This window comes from Sminthopsis crassicaudata, chromosome 1 (assembly GCF_048593235.1).
Source record: "Sminthopsis crassicaudata isolate SCR6 chromosome 1, ASM4859323v1, whole genome shotgun sequence".
Lineage (NCBI taxonomy): Eukaryota > Metazoa > Chordata > Mammalia > Dasyuromorphia > Dasyuridae > Sminthopsis > Sminthopsis crassicaudata.
In genome coordinates, this window is record NC_133617.1 from 367,516,907 (window position 1) to 367,538,629 (window position 21,723).

General features: G+C 31.6%; 1 protein-coding gene across 6 annotated transcripts in view; it reads left to right on the plus strand.

Moving 5' to 3' along the window:
• Positions 1–21,723, plus strand: part of ARK2N (arkadia (RNF111) N-terminal like PKA signaling regulator 2N) — a 96,436-nt gene that overhangs the window by 50,497 nt on the left and 24,216 nt on the right. For 5 of the 6 annotated variants that reach the window (XM_074279287.1, XM_074279290.1, XM_074279292.1 and 2 more), the window contains one exon: positions 2,103–2,907. In XM_074279287.1, coding sequence (XP_074135388.1) covers positions 2,190–2,907 — 718 coding nt within the window. In that variant the 5' untranslated portion in view covers positions 2,103–2,189. Of the gene's footprint in view, positions 1–2,102; positions 2,908–7,745; positions 10,394–21,723 lie in introns of those variants that run through there. The other variant, XM_074279289.1, reaches the window with a different exon arrangement.

Below are 21,723 nucleotides of genomic sequence, written 5' to 3' on the forward strand. Positions count from 1 at the left end.
CCCAAGTTTTTCTCCCTTCTCCCAAGACAGGAGGTAATTTGATAGAGGTTAAATATGTACAATTCTTTTAAACATCTTTCCATATTTGTCATGTTGTGCAAGAAAAATCAGACTAAAAGGGGGTAAAAAAACCATGAGAAAGAAAAAACAAAGAAAAAAGGCAAACATACTCTGCTTCGATATATATTCAATTTTCATAGTTCTTTCTCTGGATACAGATAGCATTTTTCATCCCAGGTTTATTGGAATTTTCTTGAATCACTTCATTGGTGTGAAGAGCCAAGTCCATCACAATTGATCACATAATCTTGTACTGTGTGCATTGTTCTCTTGATTCTACTCAACATCAGTTCATGTAAGTCTTCAGGGCTTTCAGAAATCAGCCTGCTCATCATTTCTTACAGGACAATAATTTTCCATTTCATGCATTTACCATAATTTATTCAGCTATTCCCCAACTTATGGACATCCATTCAGTGTCCAGTTCCTTGCCACTACAAAAAGAGCTGCTACAAATATTTTTGCACATGTGAGTTTTTTCCTCTCTATTATGATCTTTTGATTCTTTATTTGTAAGGAATGAATGGTGAATGGTTTTCATAGTAGTTGCAAATTAACTCTGAGATTTGAATTGGAGAGTTAAACTTTTTTTCCTTATCAGAAATTGTCTTTTTACTGCCATCATCCTGTCCAGTCTCTAATGGCTAGAATAATCACTACCCCAGAACAATTTGGCTTAATTCATTAGCAAACTACAGATATATAAATAATATCTTAGTATTCAGAGAAGAGAGGAGTGGAGTCCTTTAAGTTCAAAACTAATTCAGTTCTATTTTCTACACTGAAAAAGGTACAGAATTTGATCTCGATGACCTGAGTTTGAATTCTGCTCTGATACTTCTTAACCTGTGTGCTTTTGGGCAAGACAACTAGCCTTTTTGTGCTTCAACTTTCTCATTTGTAAAGTGAAGAGAATCAAGCCAGATTGTCAGACTAGATACTCAGAAGAAATTGATTCTTAAGTGATTCTTAAATATTTCCATTTTCTGTTATTTTGAAACTTTTATGACAAACTTTGTTAATAGCAAAAAAGTTGATGCTTGGTAGAGTTCACTGTAATAAATTTGTTCTAAGTATTCTAAATCGATTGACATCTAGAAGACAACTGGGGGAAGAGGTAGTTTATCTAGGTGAAGTTAGTTTTCTGTTTCACACTGGGCTTAAGGGATGATTTGTGTGCTTGTACTGGAAATTGTCTTCCATGACATTACCTTTTCAAAGTTATTAATGGACACCCCCAACATCCCATTAGCAGTTAATTAGTTATTAAGATTTTTACTTTAGTATCTTGAAGATTTTAAAAGATATTAAGATTATGCTCTATCCCCAGTAATGATATGTTTGTGTTTGTAAAATATATTTCAGAATTTTAATGTAAAGAATTTTCATAGTGTAGTGAAATTCTGAATTTGTAGTCGAGGACTTTAAACTAAAATTTAAACACTGCTCCTTATTGTCATTGTGACTTTAGATAAGTCACTTGGTTAGTGTTTGTTTCTGTATGTAAAATGAGGGTTGAACTAAATGGCCTAAAGCCCCTATCATTCTAAAAACTATGAATCTAGGTTTCCTTATTATATAACCATCATGTTTTACAAGCTCGTTATTTCTTTTAAGAGCTTTTCTTTTTCACTTAAGATAAACTGGAGGCTAAGTGGTTTAACATGGTGCATCAGCTCATCACTTAATCCATGTTTTCCCAACCCTGAAACCAACTCTCTCTCCATTATGCTGTGCTTACTTCTTATATTAGAGTTATATCTGCTAACATTGTTCCATTTTTATTATTTATGCAAAATAACTGAATTTCAAAATTTTTAGCAAAAAAACAGCACCCAGGTTATTTTTTTTTCCTATTAATAAAACTGATCTGAATTAGAAAAACAAAACAAACCCCAAATAGTTATACATTACTTTGGGGTAACTAAAGTTAGCTAATTCTGTCATCTGATTCAGAAAAATATTGTCATTCTATTGTTTAAATAACATGCCATTTCTGTTCATTAATTTTTTTCTTTCTTTTTTTGTATATTTTTGTACAGGTAACTTTACTGTTGAATCCTTGATCTAGTTTCCAGTTCCCAGACCTACCTCATGATCTAAATCTAGGAAAGGCTTGGGATTTTGAAATGAAGATGGAGGAGGCTGTGGGAAAAGTTGAAGAACTTACTGAGTCTACAGTCCCACCAAAAACGTCTGAAAAACAAGAAACAGTCCAGACAGAAGATGGACCTATAGAACTAGAGTCTCATTCTCAGAAAGATGGTGTGAGTGATTCTGCGGTTCTTTCATCAATGCCTTGTTTGCTGATGGAATTAAGACGGGACTCCTCAGAGTCTCAACTGGCATCTACAGAAAGCGATAAACCAACAACTGGTCGAGTTTATGAGAGTGACTCTTCTAATCATTGCATGCTTTCACCTTCCTCCAGTGGACATCTAGCAGATTCAGATACATTGTCTTCTGCAGAAGAGAACGAGCCCTCCCAGACAGAAGCTACTGTAGAAGGAGATCCCTCTGGTGTGTCTGGATCAGCTGTTGGTCGCAAGTCTAGACGGTCCCGATCTGAAAGTGAAACATCAACAATGGCTGCCAAGAAAAATAGGCAGTCCAGTGATAAGCAAAATGGCCGAGTTGCCAAGGTTAAAGGTCATCGGAGCCAAAAGCACAAAGAAAGAATCCGGTTACTGAGGCAGAAGCGGGAGCTTGCAGCTCGAAAGAAGTATAACCTGCTGCAGGACAGCAGTACCAGTGATAGTGACCTGACCTGTGACTCAAGCACGAGTTCATCAGATGATGATGAAGAAGTTTCAGGGAGCAGCAAGACAGTCACTGCAGAGATACCAGGTAGAGGATGTTTTTTAAACTGAACGGTAAATCGCCTGACACCGTTTCTCAGCTGTCTGGCTCAGTTAGATGAGTGACATTTGAGAAAAACCAGGAGAACTGCAGCTCTGTGTAAATTTGAAGACTGCAGTATATTAACAAGACATGGCCAATTAAAAACAAAACAAAACAAAAAAAACAAACCTGTTCTGAGGTTTTTTGTGCATTTTTGCACATCAGCAAAAATATTTTAATGGTAAAAGATAGGGACAAGACTTTTTAAGTCATGGAATTTCTCACATATCTTTTTCTCTGTAAACCCATTAAATGAACTCCCATCATTGCTTTTTAGTATTGATTAGATTTAATAATCATTATACAGCTTCATTACTAAAAACTTTCTCCTGAAGAGTAGGCACCTTGTTTTGATTATAATGCAGCTGCAACTAAGTTTATGGTGTCTGAAATAACATGTTCATCTTTTAGCTGAGTTTTCTCATAACTCCCTGACTGCTTAATACAGTGCTTGTTCCTTTTGTTCTATGATTCTGATATACATTTCAGTGCATGACAAGCTTAGTTCCTCTTGTTGTGCATTATTTCTATGTGAAGCTGTCACTTATTTCATTAAAAAAAATGTTTTTGCAAAATTTCCCCCTTAAACCTTTTAAACTTTTAAAAATTCTCAACCAATCTGTTGATAATTAGCTTTCATGTTGTAAGGGTCTATAATTTGTTAAGTCTGCCTCCATCATATAATTGGGTATGCAAAACTATTACAGGCAGCCTTATAATTCATGGAATAAGAGAGACTAGGTCTTGAACGTTTCTTAATTGGTGAATCTTCCTTTCTGAAGAGACTTCTATAGCATGATCAGAATATTTTGCAAACTGCTTACTTAGCATTTATCTGATCTCAACTCTGTTTTTGCAACCCTAAAGAGGGGGAAGTTTTGGTTTCTAAATTTTTGTGGATAGTCATACTCTTTCTTTCTAATTTTATAAAAGATGTTTGGGGTGTGTTTAACTCCACATGATAGAAAACAGCATATTGCTGATGTAAAATGAGTTAAAGGAAAACCGTATTGGTTAGCTAAATTCACAAAGATCCAAATCTATATAAATTGCATAACAAGAATGATTGTAAAGCACTTTATACATATTAAAGTGCTGTATAAATGATTATAAGAATAAAACATAGTAGCATCTGTACAATGTTATGCATATTAAAGATGAGTTTTTCAGAGTCTTTAGAAATATTTGTCATTGTTTCACTATCTCTATTGAGTAAGTGGGGTTTGTTTCCCTATGGGAGTTCTCTCTTTGATATATTGTCACCCTGGAGCTCCTACTGGGAAGTGGGTTAAATTGAAGAAAATGAAGCTCAACCTTTAAATACAAGAGAGAGGCAAAGATGTTTGAGTTGTTATAAGGTAGACTTTAGGTCAAGAGTTCTTAATCTTTTTTCCATGGAATTGAACTTCCTCAGAATGTGTTTGAATGCAAAAAATAAATGATAGGATTACAAAGGAAGAAAATTACATTGAAATGTCTTTGTCAAAATATTTTTTAAAAAACACATTCTCCTTTCCCTAAACAAGGTCGGAGATGCCAGAAGAAGAACCCTTACTTTAGGTGATTTTAAAATTTTTTTATACTTAATAGTCATTTTACAAGTAGAAAAAAGGAACACCTTATAACAACTATGAAAATCTTTCCTCATACATTCTGTTGGCGAATTTTATTGTTTATGCCCAGCAGTTCAATTTGTCCTTATGATGGCTTTCTGATACTTTTATTCTTTTAATTTTATCAAATATATAGCTTTCAGAGTTATAAATTGCTTCTGTGACATTAGATAGCTATACTTTACCCTGCAGGTTTTTTTTTCCAGGTTTTTAAAAGGCAAAGTCCTTATCAAGATAGTGAGGCATGATCTAATTCTCCCTATTGCTGCACCTAATGCAAAAGCCAAGTTCATATGTTTCTATTTTCTAATAGCTTTGCTAGTGGATTAACTTCATTACTTCTATTTTAAATCAATAAATAAAAAGTATTGTTCAATTTCCTATTTCTACAGAGTTTATTAACTAAAAATCAAAAGTTCGTGATTTCTCTGAATACATTTTCTGACTCACTGCAGTTCATATTGAATAAGAATGGCATGTAGTGAGTTTTAGAATGCAGTGGTATTTGTAGTGATTACTAAGAAGCAAATCCTTAAAAGATGAGAGAAATGATAGTAATAATAGTTACATTTTTTAGAATGCTAGAAGATTGTCATATTGCTTTCCTTATAGTACCTCTTTGAGGTGATAATGCAAGTATTTATTCTTATTTATAGCAGAAGAAATTGAGGCATAGGGAAGTGAAATGACCACCTACAGTCACGTAGATAGTAATTGTTGGAGCTAGGATTGAACTCAGGTCTCTTTCTGTATATTACAGTATACTTCTGTATACTGTATAGATACTGTATAGTAGTATACAGTGTATACTACTACTGTATAACTTAGAATGTAAATGGGAATTCAGTTTAGTCTGTGATTATGCTTTTTAACTATAAAACTATAAATCATGTGGGTTTTAATATTAATCACCTCAACAAAATCATAATGTCATTGCTGAAATCATTTTGCTAGCATGCATTTATTTTTGATGTGCTTATTATTTTGACATAGATAAACCTCAGAGCTCCCAAGAAGAATCTGTGTGATTTTTAATATTGAAATATTAAGCCTTATTTGCCCTAAAGACAAGTGTTTGTTATAAGTCCCATTTGTAAATATAAGCATTTTGGATCCACTCTGAAAGAGCTCTTATACAAAAATATGAAAAATACAGATAAGCTGGAAAAAATGTGGCCAGACTGACAAAGAACATCGTCGACAGCTATGTCCAGTAGAGTGTGCAGCTTCAAAACCAAGGACAGGTTGTTTGAGGCCTTTGTTATTTGCAATCTTTTAAACATATTTTAGTAGAAATAGCTGTTATTTTAGGTTTTTCTTGTTTAGAAAAGATCTTGATAGTCAAAAGGGGGTATAAGTCTTTAAAACTCCAGCATGATTCTAAATGTTCAGTGATTCTAAAATAGTTTATGAATAATGGACTTTTAATTTAGGAGTGTAAATAATTACTGGTTGAGATTCCAAACATGTTTGTCCTTAAGAACTGAGTTTATGATTGGGCCAACAAATTATTACAGAGGTAAGAACTGTTTACTTAGTGCAAAGGTTTAATTATTTGCTGGACAATTAGAACTAGATTGTGTCTTGCCTCTATTTGAAGTATCAAAAAAGATGTTTGTTTTTAAGGGTAATTTTGGCAAGTTTTTCAGATTATCTGGATGTTTTAATTAGTTGATTTGTAGAATTGTAAAAAAGATATTATAGAATAAACTATTTTATAGTGAATATTAGTATAATGATAACGCACATTTATAAAAGGTTTATCTTTGAGGAACAAAAGTTCTTTATAAAAATAGTCTGATGAATAGATTGTCCCTTATTCTGTTGTTAGTTTCTTTGAGAATTTTCTTGTGTTTAAGGAGCTGCTTTTTAGAATCCTGAATGTAAATTAGATTATAATTAGATTCTCAAAGACAGTTCTTGGAAAAGAATTTTTATGTTTAATTCATATAGCTTTAATATATATATATATATACACAGAGAGGAAAAGATAGGATTTAACCAAACTCAAAAAATTTAAGCTTTGGAGAAGCCAATCAGTGATGTGTACTAGAAGATTTCCAGAGAAAAACAAAAATGAAGATTTTCTCTATACCTGTATAGTTATTTTAAAAAAGATATCTTTGGGTAATTTTTCCTTACCCTTTGCTTTAATAGTATGCTTTATTTAAATGATATTGGGAATTCTTTTATGTGATATCTGGGTAATGTTTATGTCTTTAGATTTGCAAGCCTTTGAGAACGTCTTGGTAGAAATCTTTTGTTAATTTATTTTATTTGACATTAATCTTTTTAGTGCTAGTTCCTTGTTTTCCTCACTCGTTTGTGTAAGTACATATAATTCATAAAGGAAGCAAATTATTCTTAATATTTTAGCATATAAGAATGCAAAAGATATTATATACACTCTTGCTTTTTTTCCTCAAGAATATGAGAAAATTGATAGCAAATTGTGTATATGAATCTAGGAGATCAGGACAGATTTCACCTACTTTTTGGCCTTTGTGACTTAACACAGTATTTATTGCATCCACAACTAATTATCTTTGCAGATTATCTCCATTCTCCAGCTGCCCCTCCTCCCTTCTCCACTCCCCTTCATTGCTCTGCATTCTTTTGGAAATAAATGTAGACAAAAACATCCACTTTACTCTTTAAACTGTTCATTTGGCTTTATTTGTCTAATCTTTATCTTGTGGTCAGACTCCTTAAAGTAAATATGATATTCTTGAAGTTCCAATTAGTAATAAGTTAAATGATATCCTGCAGTGTCAAGAAAGGTAGTAATTTTTAATCATAAAAATATTGCATGTTGCTTTGGACATTTGTTAACTGTGAAGACAGCTAAAAATTATTTTTGATAAAAGGATTTAGAGTTTCAAAATCCACTAATTGTGGCAATAGAAATATAAGCCACTTTTAATTGAAAAAAGATTTTATACGCATCCATTTTTGAAAAAGTGATATATTAGTGCCCTCTTCTCCCTTTGTTTTTCTTTTAAAGTACTTAAGTCTTTCAGATAATTGAAGGTTACAGGCTACTTACTCATCAATTTTGTATCCACCTGGCCATTAGCATTGTTTATGCTGTTTTCCTGAGTTAGCATGTCTTAATAAATTTAATGTTCTGACTTAATGATGTCTTATCAAATGGCCTCAATGTCTTTAAAGCTGGCTTCAGTCGTGCTGGGGGATCTGGAGGAGCGACCAGGGAAATTCCAGGATTGCTTGACAGGGGCACCGTGTGGGATAGGAACTGCATAGGCAATGTCCTGGAAGAGGCCATGAACTGCTTTGCCGAGATGCAGAGGCAGACAGAGGAGAAATTTCGCATGTGGATAGAAAAGCTAACTCGCCTGGACACTGAGGAAGAAAGCAAGCAGCAACTGGAACCCAGGGAACCTAAAATGCAACTAGTTGGCCAAAGAATTCCCCCTACCACTCAATCAGGTGCATCTGTACAGATGATCCCTGAGAGCCACGTTCTTCCACAGCAGCCCTTCAGTTCTTATGTGAGCTGTCAAAATATTGATACTACATTAGAATTTCCAACAACTTTTAATAACAATTTTCCAGCTAACTTTTCAGAAAATGGAAATATTGCAGAGCATGATTTGAATCAGTCACAAACTTAAAACAAGTCTAAAAGCTTCTTTGGATTATGTTAAGAAAAACATATTTTTCTCCCTGTGAGATGTTTTCCCCTTTGATGTTTAAAGTACAATAATAATAAATGTTTTATTTTAAGAAAATTTTTATGTGCTTAAAACAAAACAAATCACCAAAGCTTTATTAGATATAACTTTAGAATCCTTGTTATATATTCTTGGAACATTACAGTTATGTTTATTATACTATAATAGGAGTAATATTCATATGTATGCATTTTGCATGTCAAAATTATACAAAAGTTTTATTTCAAATTTTGACACTTGAGAAATCCCTTTGCCCCCATGTAGTTATGAGCATTTGCTAATTCTATGTGTATCTGTTTGTAATTACATTTTGCAATTTAAACTTCCTTAAATATCATTGTTATTTTCCTTATTCCCCTCCTTATTCCAATTTGACAGATCATATAATATAATCTTACCTCAAAGCTTGTATAGGTGGTAATGAATGTGCATGACAATATAATGTCCCATTAATCCAGGTAACACTTAATTATTCATTTTTATTAACTAGTCTTTTGTGATTTTCATTGCTATATAATTAATTATTCATATGAAAGAAAAAGCATTAAATTCATTCAGCAAATATTGAGTACCTATTAGGCGTTCTACAAGATGAATGAATAAAATAACAGTCACTTCCTTCAAAAACTTTGACTAATGTTTAAAAAAAAAAAGATTGTCATATATTGGTCCATAAATGAATTTTTATTTTCAACTTAGAATTCAAAGCAGAAGCTAGGCAAATGTTATTAATTTTACTGACCACCATTGTACTTTGATGTAAAATGCATATGTTTTCCATAGTCTTTTTAGAGTAGTCTAAGTAAAAATATCATTTATTAATAGGCACTTTTGAGTGAAGTGGGTCAGTTAGCTAAGTGACTTTTGTTTGGATTTAATTTTGCTAGACTTGGAATTAGTAACTCAAAGAAATACACATCTAAAAACATACTTGCAACTTCTATAACACAGTAAGATAATTGGGATGGTTTATCACAAGTTTAAATTGTTATGCTATCGTAGAATTTACTCTTAATATACAAGATCCAGAAATACTGATTTTTATTTTTTTGGATTTTTATGAAGAGACACATTGAGAATATTGATGTGTTTTGTTTTTTTTTCCCCCTAAGGAGAAAGTATATAACAGGATTAAATTATTTTGGGTCTTTATAATAGTTTTCTTTTCTCTTGGTGCCATTTTCTTGATTTAGGTTTAAAAAATTATACTTTAGCTCATCCTTCAAAATAACTTCAATATAGTTAATCAGATTTGAAGGACATTTATTTTTTGGATGATAATGTCTTATATATTTCAGAAATCTAAGAGATGAATAGATCTAGATTGTTTTTGGAGTTTGTTTTCTAGATCATTATGTTGTGAATTTAGTTTTGAACCTGTCAACAGACTGTGTAGAATGAAGTAAAAAGAATAATTTTTTTTCTGTGTTGAAATGAAGAGCATTTATTGGTAGTGTAAATTAAACCTAGAGAGTATGTTTTTAATATCCTTCCTACTCAAGCTATTTTCTCTCCTGTTTTCAGTAAGTGTGTGTGTGTGTATGTGTATCTGTGTGGGGAAAGGTTAGAATTGGAAAACAATTCTTTGTGATTCTCTCCCCCACCCTTGCTTTTCCTATGTATGTATTCCCTTGTCAAGAGTCTTGAACATGAAAATAGGGATTGAAATGTAGGGAAAGTGGAAACTTGGACATACTGGACTCTTCTTAAGTTTTACAGGTGATGGATTTGTTCTTTTATGGTTGTCTCAGCAGATATGTGGGAGCCAAGAAACATCCTTTGAAATTAGAACAAGTTGAGGAAGATTGAATTGAAATTCTCCTTTTCTCTTTTTCTCTCTCTCCTCTCCTCCCTTCCCTTCCCCTCTCCTCCCCTCTCCTCCTCTCTTCTCCTCTCCCCTCCTTTCCTCTCCCCTCAATGCCTATGTAAAAGACCCCCTGTGGATAATTTTTGATGATAAGATCTAAGTATGGTTTTTTTTTACTGTAGTCTATGCATCTCTTTGAGTGAAATTATATAGGCATTTTTCTAAAATTATTCTGTGTATTTTATTTTAGATTTATCATTTAATTATTTATAGTTGTAAGCAAATTTTAAAATGTAACTGATTTTGAATGGCTAAAATTTAATTCATTTATCCTCACGTGATATTGAGATTTTTCAGGGAAGTTTTCCTATTTCCCTCTTCAGTTTTTAGCATATGATAGATTTTATTATGTATAAATTTTTAGAAATATAAACCAAATTAATTTTTTAAGCATGTTAACACTACTGATTTTTCCATGTATGCACAAACTGCTTTAAACAATTAAGTGATTTTTTTTTTTTTTTGGCATATCAACTCATGTTTAGTATATTAAGCATGTCCAGAAATACTTTTTATTTAAAAAAAATAAAACATTTAAACATCTTTCAAAAAAAAAGACTGGCATATACACTTGAACCAATTAAGTAGTGGCTAGTATTATATTGACTTGATTTATTGATCCATTTTATCTGTAATGGACAGTATCACTGGATATAGGGTATCTTCATCCGATTTCTTTTTGTTGTTAGAAAGCACACGATTAAATGGAATGTATGGAATGTGTTCTAAATATAAGTCTAATTCTTTTAATTAACATTTTAAGTAGGAATAATATTTTTTTATATTAAAAAGACACATAAGTACTGTGAAGTTCCTACCACACAGTGTTTAGAAATAGTAGTGTAAGTTTTACTGCAAGAGGATAAAGGAGACTTAAAATATATATATATATAACACTTAATAGTTAAGGTTACTTCCACTAGAAAATTATAACTTTTTACCTTTCAAAAATAGGTCTTGACTTTTTCTTCTTATGTAAAAGTTTAACATAACCATAATTTTGTAGCCAAAACATTTAATTGATATGATTTAAAAAATCTGATCAATTTTGCTTACTGTGCCTTGAATATGTCTTAATATATTACTGTTTTAGGGAATATTGGTTTGAAAAACAAACTTGGAAGAATCTAAGTGGCCAGGATTGTTCAAATATGAACAATTAATTATCCCATCTACAACATACCCAAATAATCCACTTGAAGAACTCATGATTGAGGGAGAACCCAATACCTCCTGAAGACAGCCCATTCCCTTCATGGACAGTTCTGATTGTTAGGAAGCTTTTCATTATACCAAATCTAAATTTGCCTCTATGCAATGATCTATCCATTCATCTGTTATCAGTCTTCTGTGGGCAAATAGAACAAATCTTAACTCTTTTCTATCTGATAGCCCTTTATATACTTTATTTTTTTGTGTGTCCCCCAAGTCTTTTTATAAGCTCAATGTTCTTACTTTCTTTGTCATATCTTTATATGGCTAGATGCTGGAGGTCTTGATCTTTTCCTCATTCTTCTAAGGATGATTATATTATTTCTGAGATCATTTATGTTTTGTTTTGTTTTTTTGGATACTTGAATACTATTAGGGAATTATAAAAGTGAAATAATGTCCCTATCATTAACCTCATTAGTAGGGTATTTTTCTGGCTCTATAATTAAAAGACAACCAGGTGTCTTATGAGTGCTAATAACGAACCCTTCTGAAGTGGTCACATTATTTGAATTTGCACTTGATATTTCCATTGGGATGGAACTGCTTACCATATTTTACATCATTATAATTTCAAATAGTAAAATTGAAAAATACATGTGATTACTTCAGTGATTCATTATTTACTCTAGTATTTAACTGTATAAGAAAACATTTTCTTTTAAGTACATGACAAAAGTGTAATTTAGACTCTGTTTCCTTTATATCCCTCTTTTGGGGGAGTGTTCTCATAAATATTAGAAATGTGCCCAATTCTTATTGTTAGTCATAATATCTGATGGTAGGGAAAAACTCCCCTTCCTAAAAGCTTTTAAATTAATCCAGCTTTTGGTTGAAGTATTTGTGAATAAAATCCTATTTGTACAGTTTTCCTTTTCCTCCTTTATGGATATGTTAAAAATTCAAGAGCATATTAGTGGAAAAATCTGTCAGACAGTTGTTTCACTTAGTAGTAGTTTGTTTTATGTGAGAGAAAGGTTGAAATGATTGGGCTGCTAATTTTTCAAAGTATCCTTATACTGACATGATGAATTCCTTCTGCTCCCCCACTTCCTGCAAAGACGAACGCTACAATTTTCTTTCTTCTTGGTTCATGTAGACATTCTAGTACATCAACTATCTAATAATCTAATAAAGCATTTAAACAGCAAATCAAAATGACTCTGAAAGATATTGATTCTACAATACTTGAGGGATAATCCTTTGAATATATCTTAGTAGCTCAACTTAAATTTTATACAGAATACATTAGATTTAACAGATTATTATTCTGAATTTGATTTTTAGCTTGTGCCTCAGAAAAGTTAAATAAGAAAGTTGAAATCAGAAATGAAATCATGATTTCAACAGGCTATTCTCAGGGAATTGTTAAATTTTTTTTAGAAATCTTCTTTGAAGAACAATTCTCACAAATTATAGTAGTTATTTTGTCGTAGTAATTTTTGCTAGATTAAATTGGAAATTTTATAATTATTGAGTACATAGTAGCATAAGCTTGTATATTTCTCTTTTAAAAAGTATTGTTTGTTTATCTAGTTTGATTTAATTATCTCCTTAGAAGAGTGTTGGTAATTTAAAATTTTGGTGTATAATAAAGCAACAGTTCATTTGTGGAGAAGGGATGATGGCAGCCTGAAGTAGTAGTCAGTAAATATCGTTTATTCCTAAGTACAAAATGAGACTATAAATTCTTTAAAAACAAATAAGATTCATTCAAATAAGTGTTTACCTTATAAATTAGGCCCTTTGGGACGCTACACTTAATTCACTAATGTTTAAAGCTTCTTAAGAACTCCCTCTGAAATTTGCCTTTAGTGCCTTCACAGTGTTGTTTTATATATCTTTAATGGTGGCAATGCTGCATTTTTTGAAGGTGGATTTGAATTTGGAAATAGCTACTTCCAAATTTTGGTTAGAAAAAGGATATGACTATGAAGTAAAGGGGGCTGTCTCTCTCTCTCTCTCTCTCTCTCTCTCTCTCTCTCTCTCTCTCTCTCTCTCTCTCTCTCAAATAAAACTCATACTGTTCCTAATTCTGGAATCAAATGTGCAGTGGCAGTATCTTTGAAATAAAGGTAGCTTTCTACTAACCCTTCTTGCTAAGGAGCTTGAACTCTTTGGATGTTTAAAACTCTAATCTTATTGCTTTATAATTATGTCATGTATAGATAGATGTTAACCTAAATTAGTGCAGCTTGCTGATCAAGCTGCTGACGTAACTCTGTATAGTACTTTACAGTTTATTGCAGCGAGCTTTAGCCTAAAAAGTATTTTTTAAAAATTAATTTTATAATTATACATTTTTTGACAGTATATATGCATGAGTAATTTTTTTTATAACATTATCCCTTGTATTCATTTTTCCAGATTTTCCCCTCCCTCCCCTAGATGACAGGCAATCTCATACACTAAAACGTATTTTAAAGTAATACATCCTGAATTAGTGGGGTCCTAAGGATTTCCTAATATAAAATAGACAGAGGATTCCAAATTAAGTCTTCCAAGTCTTGTCTCATTGAAGGAGAAAAAGATAAAGTATAGCTTCAGCATTAATGACATAAAAACACTTCCTCTGAATTTTGTTTTGCCAAAAGTGATAGGACCACATTGTCTGTCACCTATCATTTTGCTATCTTCTGGATCACTAGAAGGAAAATATGTGGTCCTAGACAACTTCATCCAAGTTTTCAGATAAGCATCCCTTGTTTTCATTTCACCTCTAGAGGCTTTTCAGATTAATAAACAAATTATCCCTCCACTATACCTAACAGTATTGTGTTTTTTGTTTTTTGTTTTTAAACTCATGATCTTTTGGGAAAATTGCACTGTTAAACAGAACAGGCCTAAAATATGCACAAGTTGAACACTTTTTTATGCAACTTTTTGGTCCTTCAACTGTTTTATTATGCCCATGGACTTTGAATCTTTGACCATCACTTTTAGATTTACCTGTATCAAGAAATAACAAGCATTTGCAAAATGATATGTACATATGATATTAGTGCATGAGTGTGCATGTCCACACAAACACACACAGGTGGAGATGCAAAAAGGGCAAAAATATAATCCTTATACACAGTTGCTGATGATATATATTGGTAAAGGGAATTTCTTCACTGGGGAGATTCCCACACCAATAAAACCAAAAAGTAGCTTCCTAAAACTTTTGTTTCTCCTTCATATAAAACCAATTTGTACCAGAAACAAAAATTTGAATTTAATGTAGTATTTTTGATGGGACAGATGACCAGCAAAGCCAGTTTACTTGAACTTAATAGGAGTTCCTTTGGGTATATATTTGGCATGAATAAATTTCCTGAGTAGATGATTAAAACAGTCTAAACTTTTTGAGAGGTTTCATTGTAGTAGCAAGCTAATAACTATTTAAACATAGCCAATTAACACTTTTTCCCTTTGTAACAATATTTCTATAAATTAATTTTATTTCACAAATCATATATCTTGAGATAAATTTTATTTGTAAACTGTAATGGAAAGTTTAATAACAAATATGAAGGAAGAATGTACCTACTTCTTAATTGATTTTATTCTGGATTCTTTTTTATGACCTATGCAATATATTCATTATACCATGGAATAAGTTTCACAATCTGATAGATCCTGGTCATTCAATTGAGCACAGATTTTTAAATGATTTAATATATATTGGTTTAATTATGTGCTTTTTGTTGTGTGTGAGCTAAAATTTGTGTTCATATAAACATAGTTCTTATTAATTTGAATGATACCTTGATCAAGTTTATTTATGCTCTATCCCAAGCCTGTCTAAATATATTTCTTGGAAATGAAGAATTGAAATTTAATTTTGGGCTTAGTGAGTTTTCTCCATATTGCAATCAGGGGACAAATTTTGTTAACCCATTTTGTAATATTGCTCTTAATTTCCAGTTTCCTAATGTTTAATAAAATATTTAGCATATTTTCAGATATGGAATATCTCACTTTACATAGGGGCTTCAGTTCTGAAAAATTGTATGAGACAAAATTTTATGCATGAAATTATTTAAAATATAATAAGAGGCAGCTAAATGGCTCAGTGGATAGAATGCGCAGGCTTGGAATCAGGAAGACCCAAGTTCAAATCCAGCCTCAGATACTGCCTAGTTATGTGATCCTGGGCAAGTCACTTAACCACTGTCTTAATTTCTTCAACTGTAATATGGGAACATTGTGAGGAAATAATAGGATAATATTTGTAAAGTGCTTGGCATATGATAAGTGCTTAAATGCTTGTTTCTTGTCTTTTGATTTAAAGTAATGTTCATGCAGATCCCTTTGTAAAACCCAGAACAATCTCTAATTGTCATTTTATTTTGTAATCTGAATTTTCATATTCAATATTGATATTGTCTACTTGGAGAAGCGTACACTTGTAATGGTAGGAGGGGTTAAGTACCATCACCAGATCATAGAATCATAGATTTGAGCTTCATGGTACTTACTTAGGTCATCTTAGGTTACTTAGGTACTTACTTGATCTTCATTCTACAAATAAGAAACTAGAGAAGTTAATTGACTTGCCTTCATAGATAGCAAATGGCAGTGGTAGAATTTGAAATGAAGTACTCTAATTCCAAATCCAGTTTTCTTTCTGCTATCTTGTGCTGCATACCTAGAAATTAAAAAAAAAAAAAAAAGTTTGAGAGTGCCTTGCACAGGGCATAATTGGTAATTTTTTGTGCCTAATCTTGTTAATTCATGTAAATTCCACACATCTCATCTCCCTTTTAATTATATATTTTTGTTGTTGCTTAATTGTGTTTAATTGTTCATGATCCCATTTGGAATTTTTTGACTGGAGTAGTTTACCAAATAGGGTTAAGTGCTTAGGGTCACATAACTAGAAAGTATCAAATAAGGCAGGATTTGAACTCAGGTCTTTACTCCAGGTGTGGCACTCTAACCACTAAGCCACCAAACTATATTGTATACATAGCTCTTAAAGCTTAAAATTTCACTGTGACTTTTGGGACACTTTGTATGTGGATCAAAATCCCTGGCAGGCAGTTTAAATTGTGGTATAATTTATATTTCAGAAATGGCACATAGGGGAATTTCTGTTGAAAATGTATTCCAATCTCCTTTAAAAGCAACTGAGAAGATTTGTCTTTGGAATAAGTATTATAAGGCAAATTAGACTTCATCTGATCCAGAATTTATGAACAAATTTCCTTTTCTTGGCTTCTTTTTGACTATTCCCCAATTCAGAAAAATTAATGGTAGTGGGAAACATAAACTTGAATCCAATCATTGAAAGATATTTAAATGCAATGTTACTATAGCATAAAACAGATGTATATAAAATGGAGAAACTATCAGGAGTGTTTTCTCTAATCATGAAGTTCAATTTTAATGTTTTAGGGAGAATGTTATAGGACTATTAAAATTCTTACTGTATTTTCAGTATGTATTATTTGCCAAAAACTAACCTTGTACATTTGAATTGTAACTACTGTAATTTAGAGTTAAATAAATATAAAATGTGATTAAATGATTCTTGTTACTACATTTATAAAATGGGCAATATATTCTATATTTTAGTTCATTCCTATGATAATAGCTATTATATGCTCAGCTTTAAAAGACTTGTGTTCTTGAGTTGTGAAGCAAGTTAAACATAAAATTACATTTTACGTAATAGGTTTTAATTCAATTCTTGAATATTGAACTTTCTTAATAGTAATATATATTTTGAAAACTCAGAGTTGTGCTACTTAATGGACTTTAAAAAGACATTTACTTTTGCTTTAAATGATAGGAGCTGTTTTTGATGCCACTAGCTGACATTAATGAAGGAACAAATGAATTAGAAATATTGTAAGAAAGCAGGGATTATTTTTTTCCTTCGTTCAATGTAGATTGAGCAAAGACAGGCTGTATGAAATAAAATTATTTGGCAAATGCCAAAAAAAAAAAAAAAAATTGAATCAGAATGTAGCAAGCTTTTTTTTTTTTTTTTTTTTTTTTTTTTTGAGGGTCTGGAAAATTATGATGAGTAAAATCTAAATTTAACTATAAGGTGAATAGAAGCACTTTAACAGACATAAATTTATGGCATAATATACTGCCTGACCTGGTTCTAAGCTAGTTCTAAGACCTTTTTTGGTCAGTTGTTTCATCTATGTAGTTTGCTTTGCCAACTTTTCTTGTCTTCCTCTCCCTCCTTGCAATAGCTTCTCTATTCCAGAAATAGCAGGATGTGTTTAAAAAGAACGAATTTTTCAATGTATAAATCCGATTTAAGGGTAGATTTCTCTTGAATACTTAAATATGGCTTTCAAAATAATTAGAGTATTTTAGAATTTGCTGGTACCTTTTATGTTATGGTCTCACCTCTTTTGAAAATCAAACTTAGTTCTCTACTTTTTTTCTTTCATCACTTCTTAATTAGTAGTAGATTAAAATTACAGCTTCTTCTTTCACTCAGAGTACCTTGAAAAAAATCAGTATTTTCTGCTTATTTAAAATTGTTCTATGAGTCTTTAAAACTGCAAAAACAGTTTTAAAAAAATCATTTTTCTAGGTAATTATTTCACTGGTAGATTCAGTTGTCATTGTGATACATGGCTGAAGAGCTATGCCTGCCTTAGAATTTTTCATTCCTAAAGTGGCTTTACTTGACATAAGTTTATATCGCTTCCAAGTTAAAGGTTAGTGAAGTAGAAAAATAAGTTGAAGGTTGATTTATTTCAATCCCCATGTCATCTATATTACTGTCAATGTTGTTATTGTTTAGGGGAGTCAGTTATTATTTTGCTATTTTTCTTTTTTCTCTAGTCTTATCTTTATATCTGTCCATAAAATAGTTTGTTAACTTTTTACTAAAATAGTTTTGTGGTACAATTCTAAGGAAATAAATACACATCAGATTTTATGTATATTTTCAAAATCTCACATAAGTTTATTTTGCTGTATATTGTAGACTGACATTTTTTGTTTAATTGACTTCAGTTGATATTATTCCATCTTCTTAAGACCTCATGTTTAGTATAATTCTTCTTTTAAAAAATCATTCAGTTATTCCCAAATTGGCCTTTATTTTCAGTTTTTTCTTTCTTGACAGTAATGACATTTACAGAAAAGAAAAGCATGCATTTTCCTTCTTATTTTTTAAACTTAAAATTTGACCTATGTAAATTGATATTTTGGTATATAGTGATAAATACTATTACCAAATTTTATTCCTCTTGTAAAAGGAAAATTATAATTGACAGTTTTCAGATACTAATAATTTATAAACAATGGGTTCCAAATGTATATTTAGTGCCTTGATATTCCAAAAACCATTTCCTCATAGTAAGTTTTAAGAAAGAGAAATATGGTTTGATCTTTGTGCCCTCCAACAATGTGTTTTGTGTGCAATACTAATTATAGCAAATACAAAAATCTTAGCAAATATTGAACGGAAAAAAAATATCTGTTGAACCAATTATATATCTGGAAGAAGCAGCAGCATGAAGTAGCAGCAGCAGAACAAGAAGAAGGAGAAGCAGGAGCAGAAGAAATAATCACCTATACCGGATTCTTTTTTAGATTATAATATAGACAGTAATAACTATATGTATCAATATGTCAGGAACTCACCTCCTTAACCTGCTGACCTACCACACTTAATAGTGTGAGTGAAGAATAGTGAAGAGTCTTGTACCTGCTGTTAGTTGATTATAGTTAGTTGCTGTGGTTTAGGTAGGAGAATTTATGACTCCGGAAAGTATATGAGGAGTGGGACAACATGGAATTTTGAGGTTTAGAATCTAGAATAAGGGTAGTAACTACAGCAGTATAGATTTCTAATTACTAGGAAACCTTTCATGGTGGTTCAAAATTTCCCTTCTTTATAGTGGTCCTATGTGATTTCTGGCCATGTATTCCACTATTGCAAAATTCATTAGATATTTGAAGGCAGATTATGTTTCTGCCTTTTGCCTCTTTTTGTATCCCCTTTTTAATAAAGTACCTGGTACATAGTAGATACTTAATATTTATTTATTGATTTCTCCTTTCCAATCACTCTATTCAGTTCTTTTAGTATCAGTGGTCCTCAAACTTTTTAAATAGTTCACTGTCCCTCAGACTGTTGGAGGGCCCAATTATAGTAAAAACAAAAACTCACATCCTGTCTCCGCCCCTCAGCCCATTTGCCATAACCCGATGGGCTGCATAAACATCCTCAGCCCGCCACATCTGGCCCGCAGGCCATAGTTTGAGAACCCCTGCTTTAGTTAATTGTCATATTGAAATTTTGATAATATAGCCCAATTTTAATTCCCTTCATCACTCTAATCAAATTTCAAAGGGACAACTTTGACTTATTAAATAACTTTTTTTTTACTAAAAAAACAAACAAACAAACAAAAAAAAGCAAGCATGATATTCAAAGATGGTCTTACCAGAGTTCATCATACAATATTACACTTGCCTTGTTTTGGTTACTTTTCTTCCATTGTTGTGGTCTAAGATTTAATTTTTGTTGTTGATTTTCTTTTTAACTGATGTTTTTGAAATTGTCCAGAATCTCAGGTCTTTATTTACACAAATGTTTAGCCATATTTTTCCCATTCTGTTATTGTGCTAATTTTTTTAACCCAAATATAAGACTTTTACATTTATCTTTGTTATATTTCATCTTAGTAGTTTTAGACTATTTTTACAGTTTGTTGTGATGTTTTTAGGTCTCAATCTTATTATCCAGTCCATTAGCCATTCTTTTCAACATTCCAGATTTCATAAATTTGATATAAACCTTCCTCCAACTTATTCATAAAATTATTGAACAGAAATGAGCAAGTAGAGAGTATGATTCTCTACTAGAGAGCTCCTTCTAGGTTAATGTCTTTTAATCAATACTCTGGATTTAGTCATTCAGCTAGTTTTGACTATATCTAGCTATACTATTATTTCATCTACTTATCTCTATCTTATCCATAAATATATAATGACAGAATTGTCCTTGTTGAAACGCAGGTAAGTATTGTCTTTGCATTTGATTTACTAGTTTATTAACTACCAAACCAAAACCAAGGTGTTTTTTTTTTTTTTTACATTACATCCTTAATATTTTGACTTTTAGTAATCACCTTTTAATGACTGTAAATGAATCATCCCCTTTAAAATAAGAATCTAGAATTTTTTCAGAAATCACTGTTTTTGCTTGCTGATATACTATGTAGAATCAGCTTTCTTTGTCTTTTTGAAAATTAGGATGCTTTTCTGACTCTAATCCTAAATTGCCTCCTCCTTCTCTACAGTTCACAGATAGTATTCACATCAGTGAGTCTTTTCTATACCTTATGGTCCTAGTTGATTAGGCCAGGTGACTTGAACAGATTGAGGGTTACTTCTGCAATCTCTTAATTTATTTTGGGTCTTAATTCCTTCTTAAATCTTTGTTCCCTTTTCTCAAGTAGCACACCCATAAACTCAGAGTTTGTAGGACCTCAAAGATCATCTAATCCAACCTGTTAGATATATAGTAGAAATTTACTCTACAGTATTTCTGACAAGAGGTTAATTCAGTCTCTACTTGAAGACTCTCCTCTAGTGATTGAGAATTCATTACCTTAGGGAAGCAGCTTATTCTATTTTTGGTTAGCTCCACTTATAAAAGTTTATCTTTTTAAAAATCAAAGCTGATACATATTCCTTTGCAATTTCTCTTAATCTTTAATCTAAAGATCATTCTCATTGATTGGGAAGATAAAAAAGAAAAATAAAGAGTTGACAACCAATGCTTTATTCAAGAATTGAATATCTAAGTAAAGGTAGATTGATAATAGGCTCTTATTTCTGTTCTGCTTTATTCAAACTGGTTTTCATGTCCTTATGAAGGATAGGCTGATCTGACTGAATGTAAAGTTAATTGATCAAATCCTGTCAAAAGAATGTTGTAGAAGAAAGCCAATAATTGGAAAAGAGTAAAGTCTATGATATTAGAAAAGCTTGTGTGAAAGAACATTTTGGAAATATTTTTTTTATTAAAAATAACTTTTATGAAAGAATACTGTTAGATCAGTGAAAACTCAAACCTGAGAGAAAAAATAAAATAGGTGCAAATATTAAGATACAAAAGGATGAGAAGCATAAACTTTTTGGTGATTTCGTAGGGGAAATGAAGACAGAAAATTATAGGAATTAAAATACTTGATGAGAAATCACTTAACAATTCTATTTCCCATGCTAATGGATGATTAAAAAATAAGGGCAGCTAGGTGGAGCAGTGGATAGAGCACCAGCCCTGAAGTAGGAGGACCCGAGTTCAAATTTAGCCTCAGACACTTAACACTTCGTAACTGTGTGACCCTGGGCAAGTCACTTAACCCCAATTGCCTCAGCAAAAAAGAAAGAAAGAAAGAAC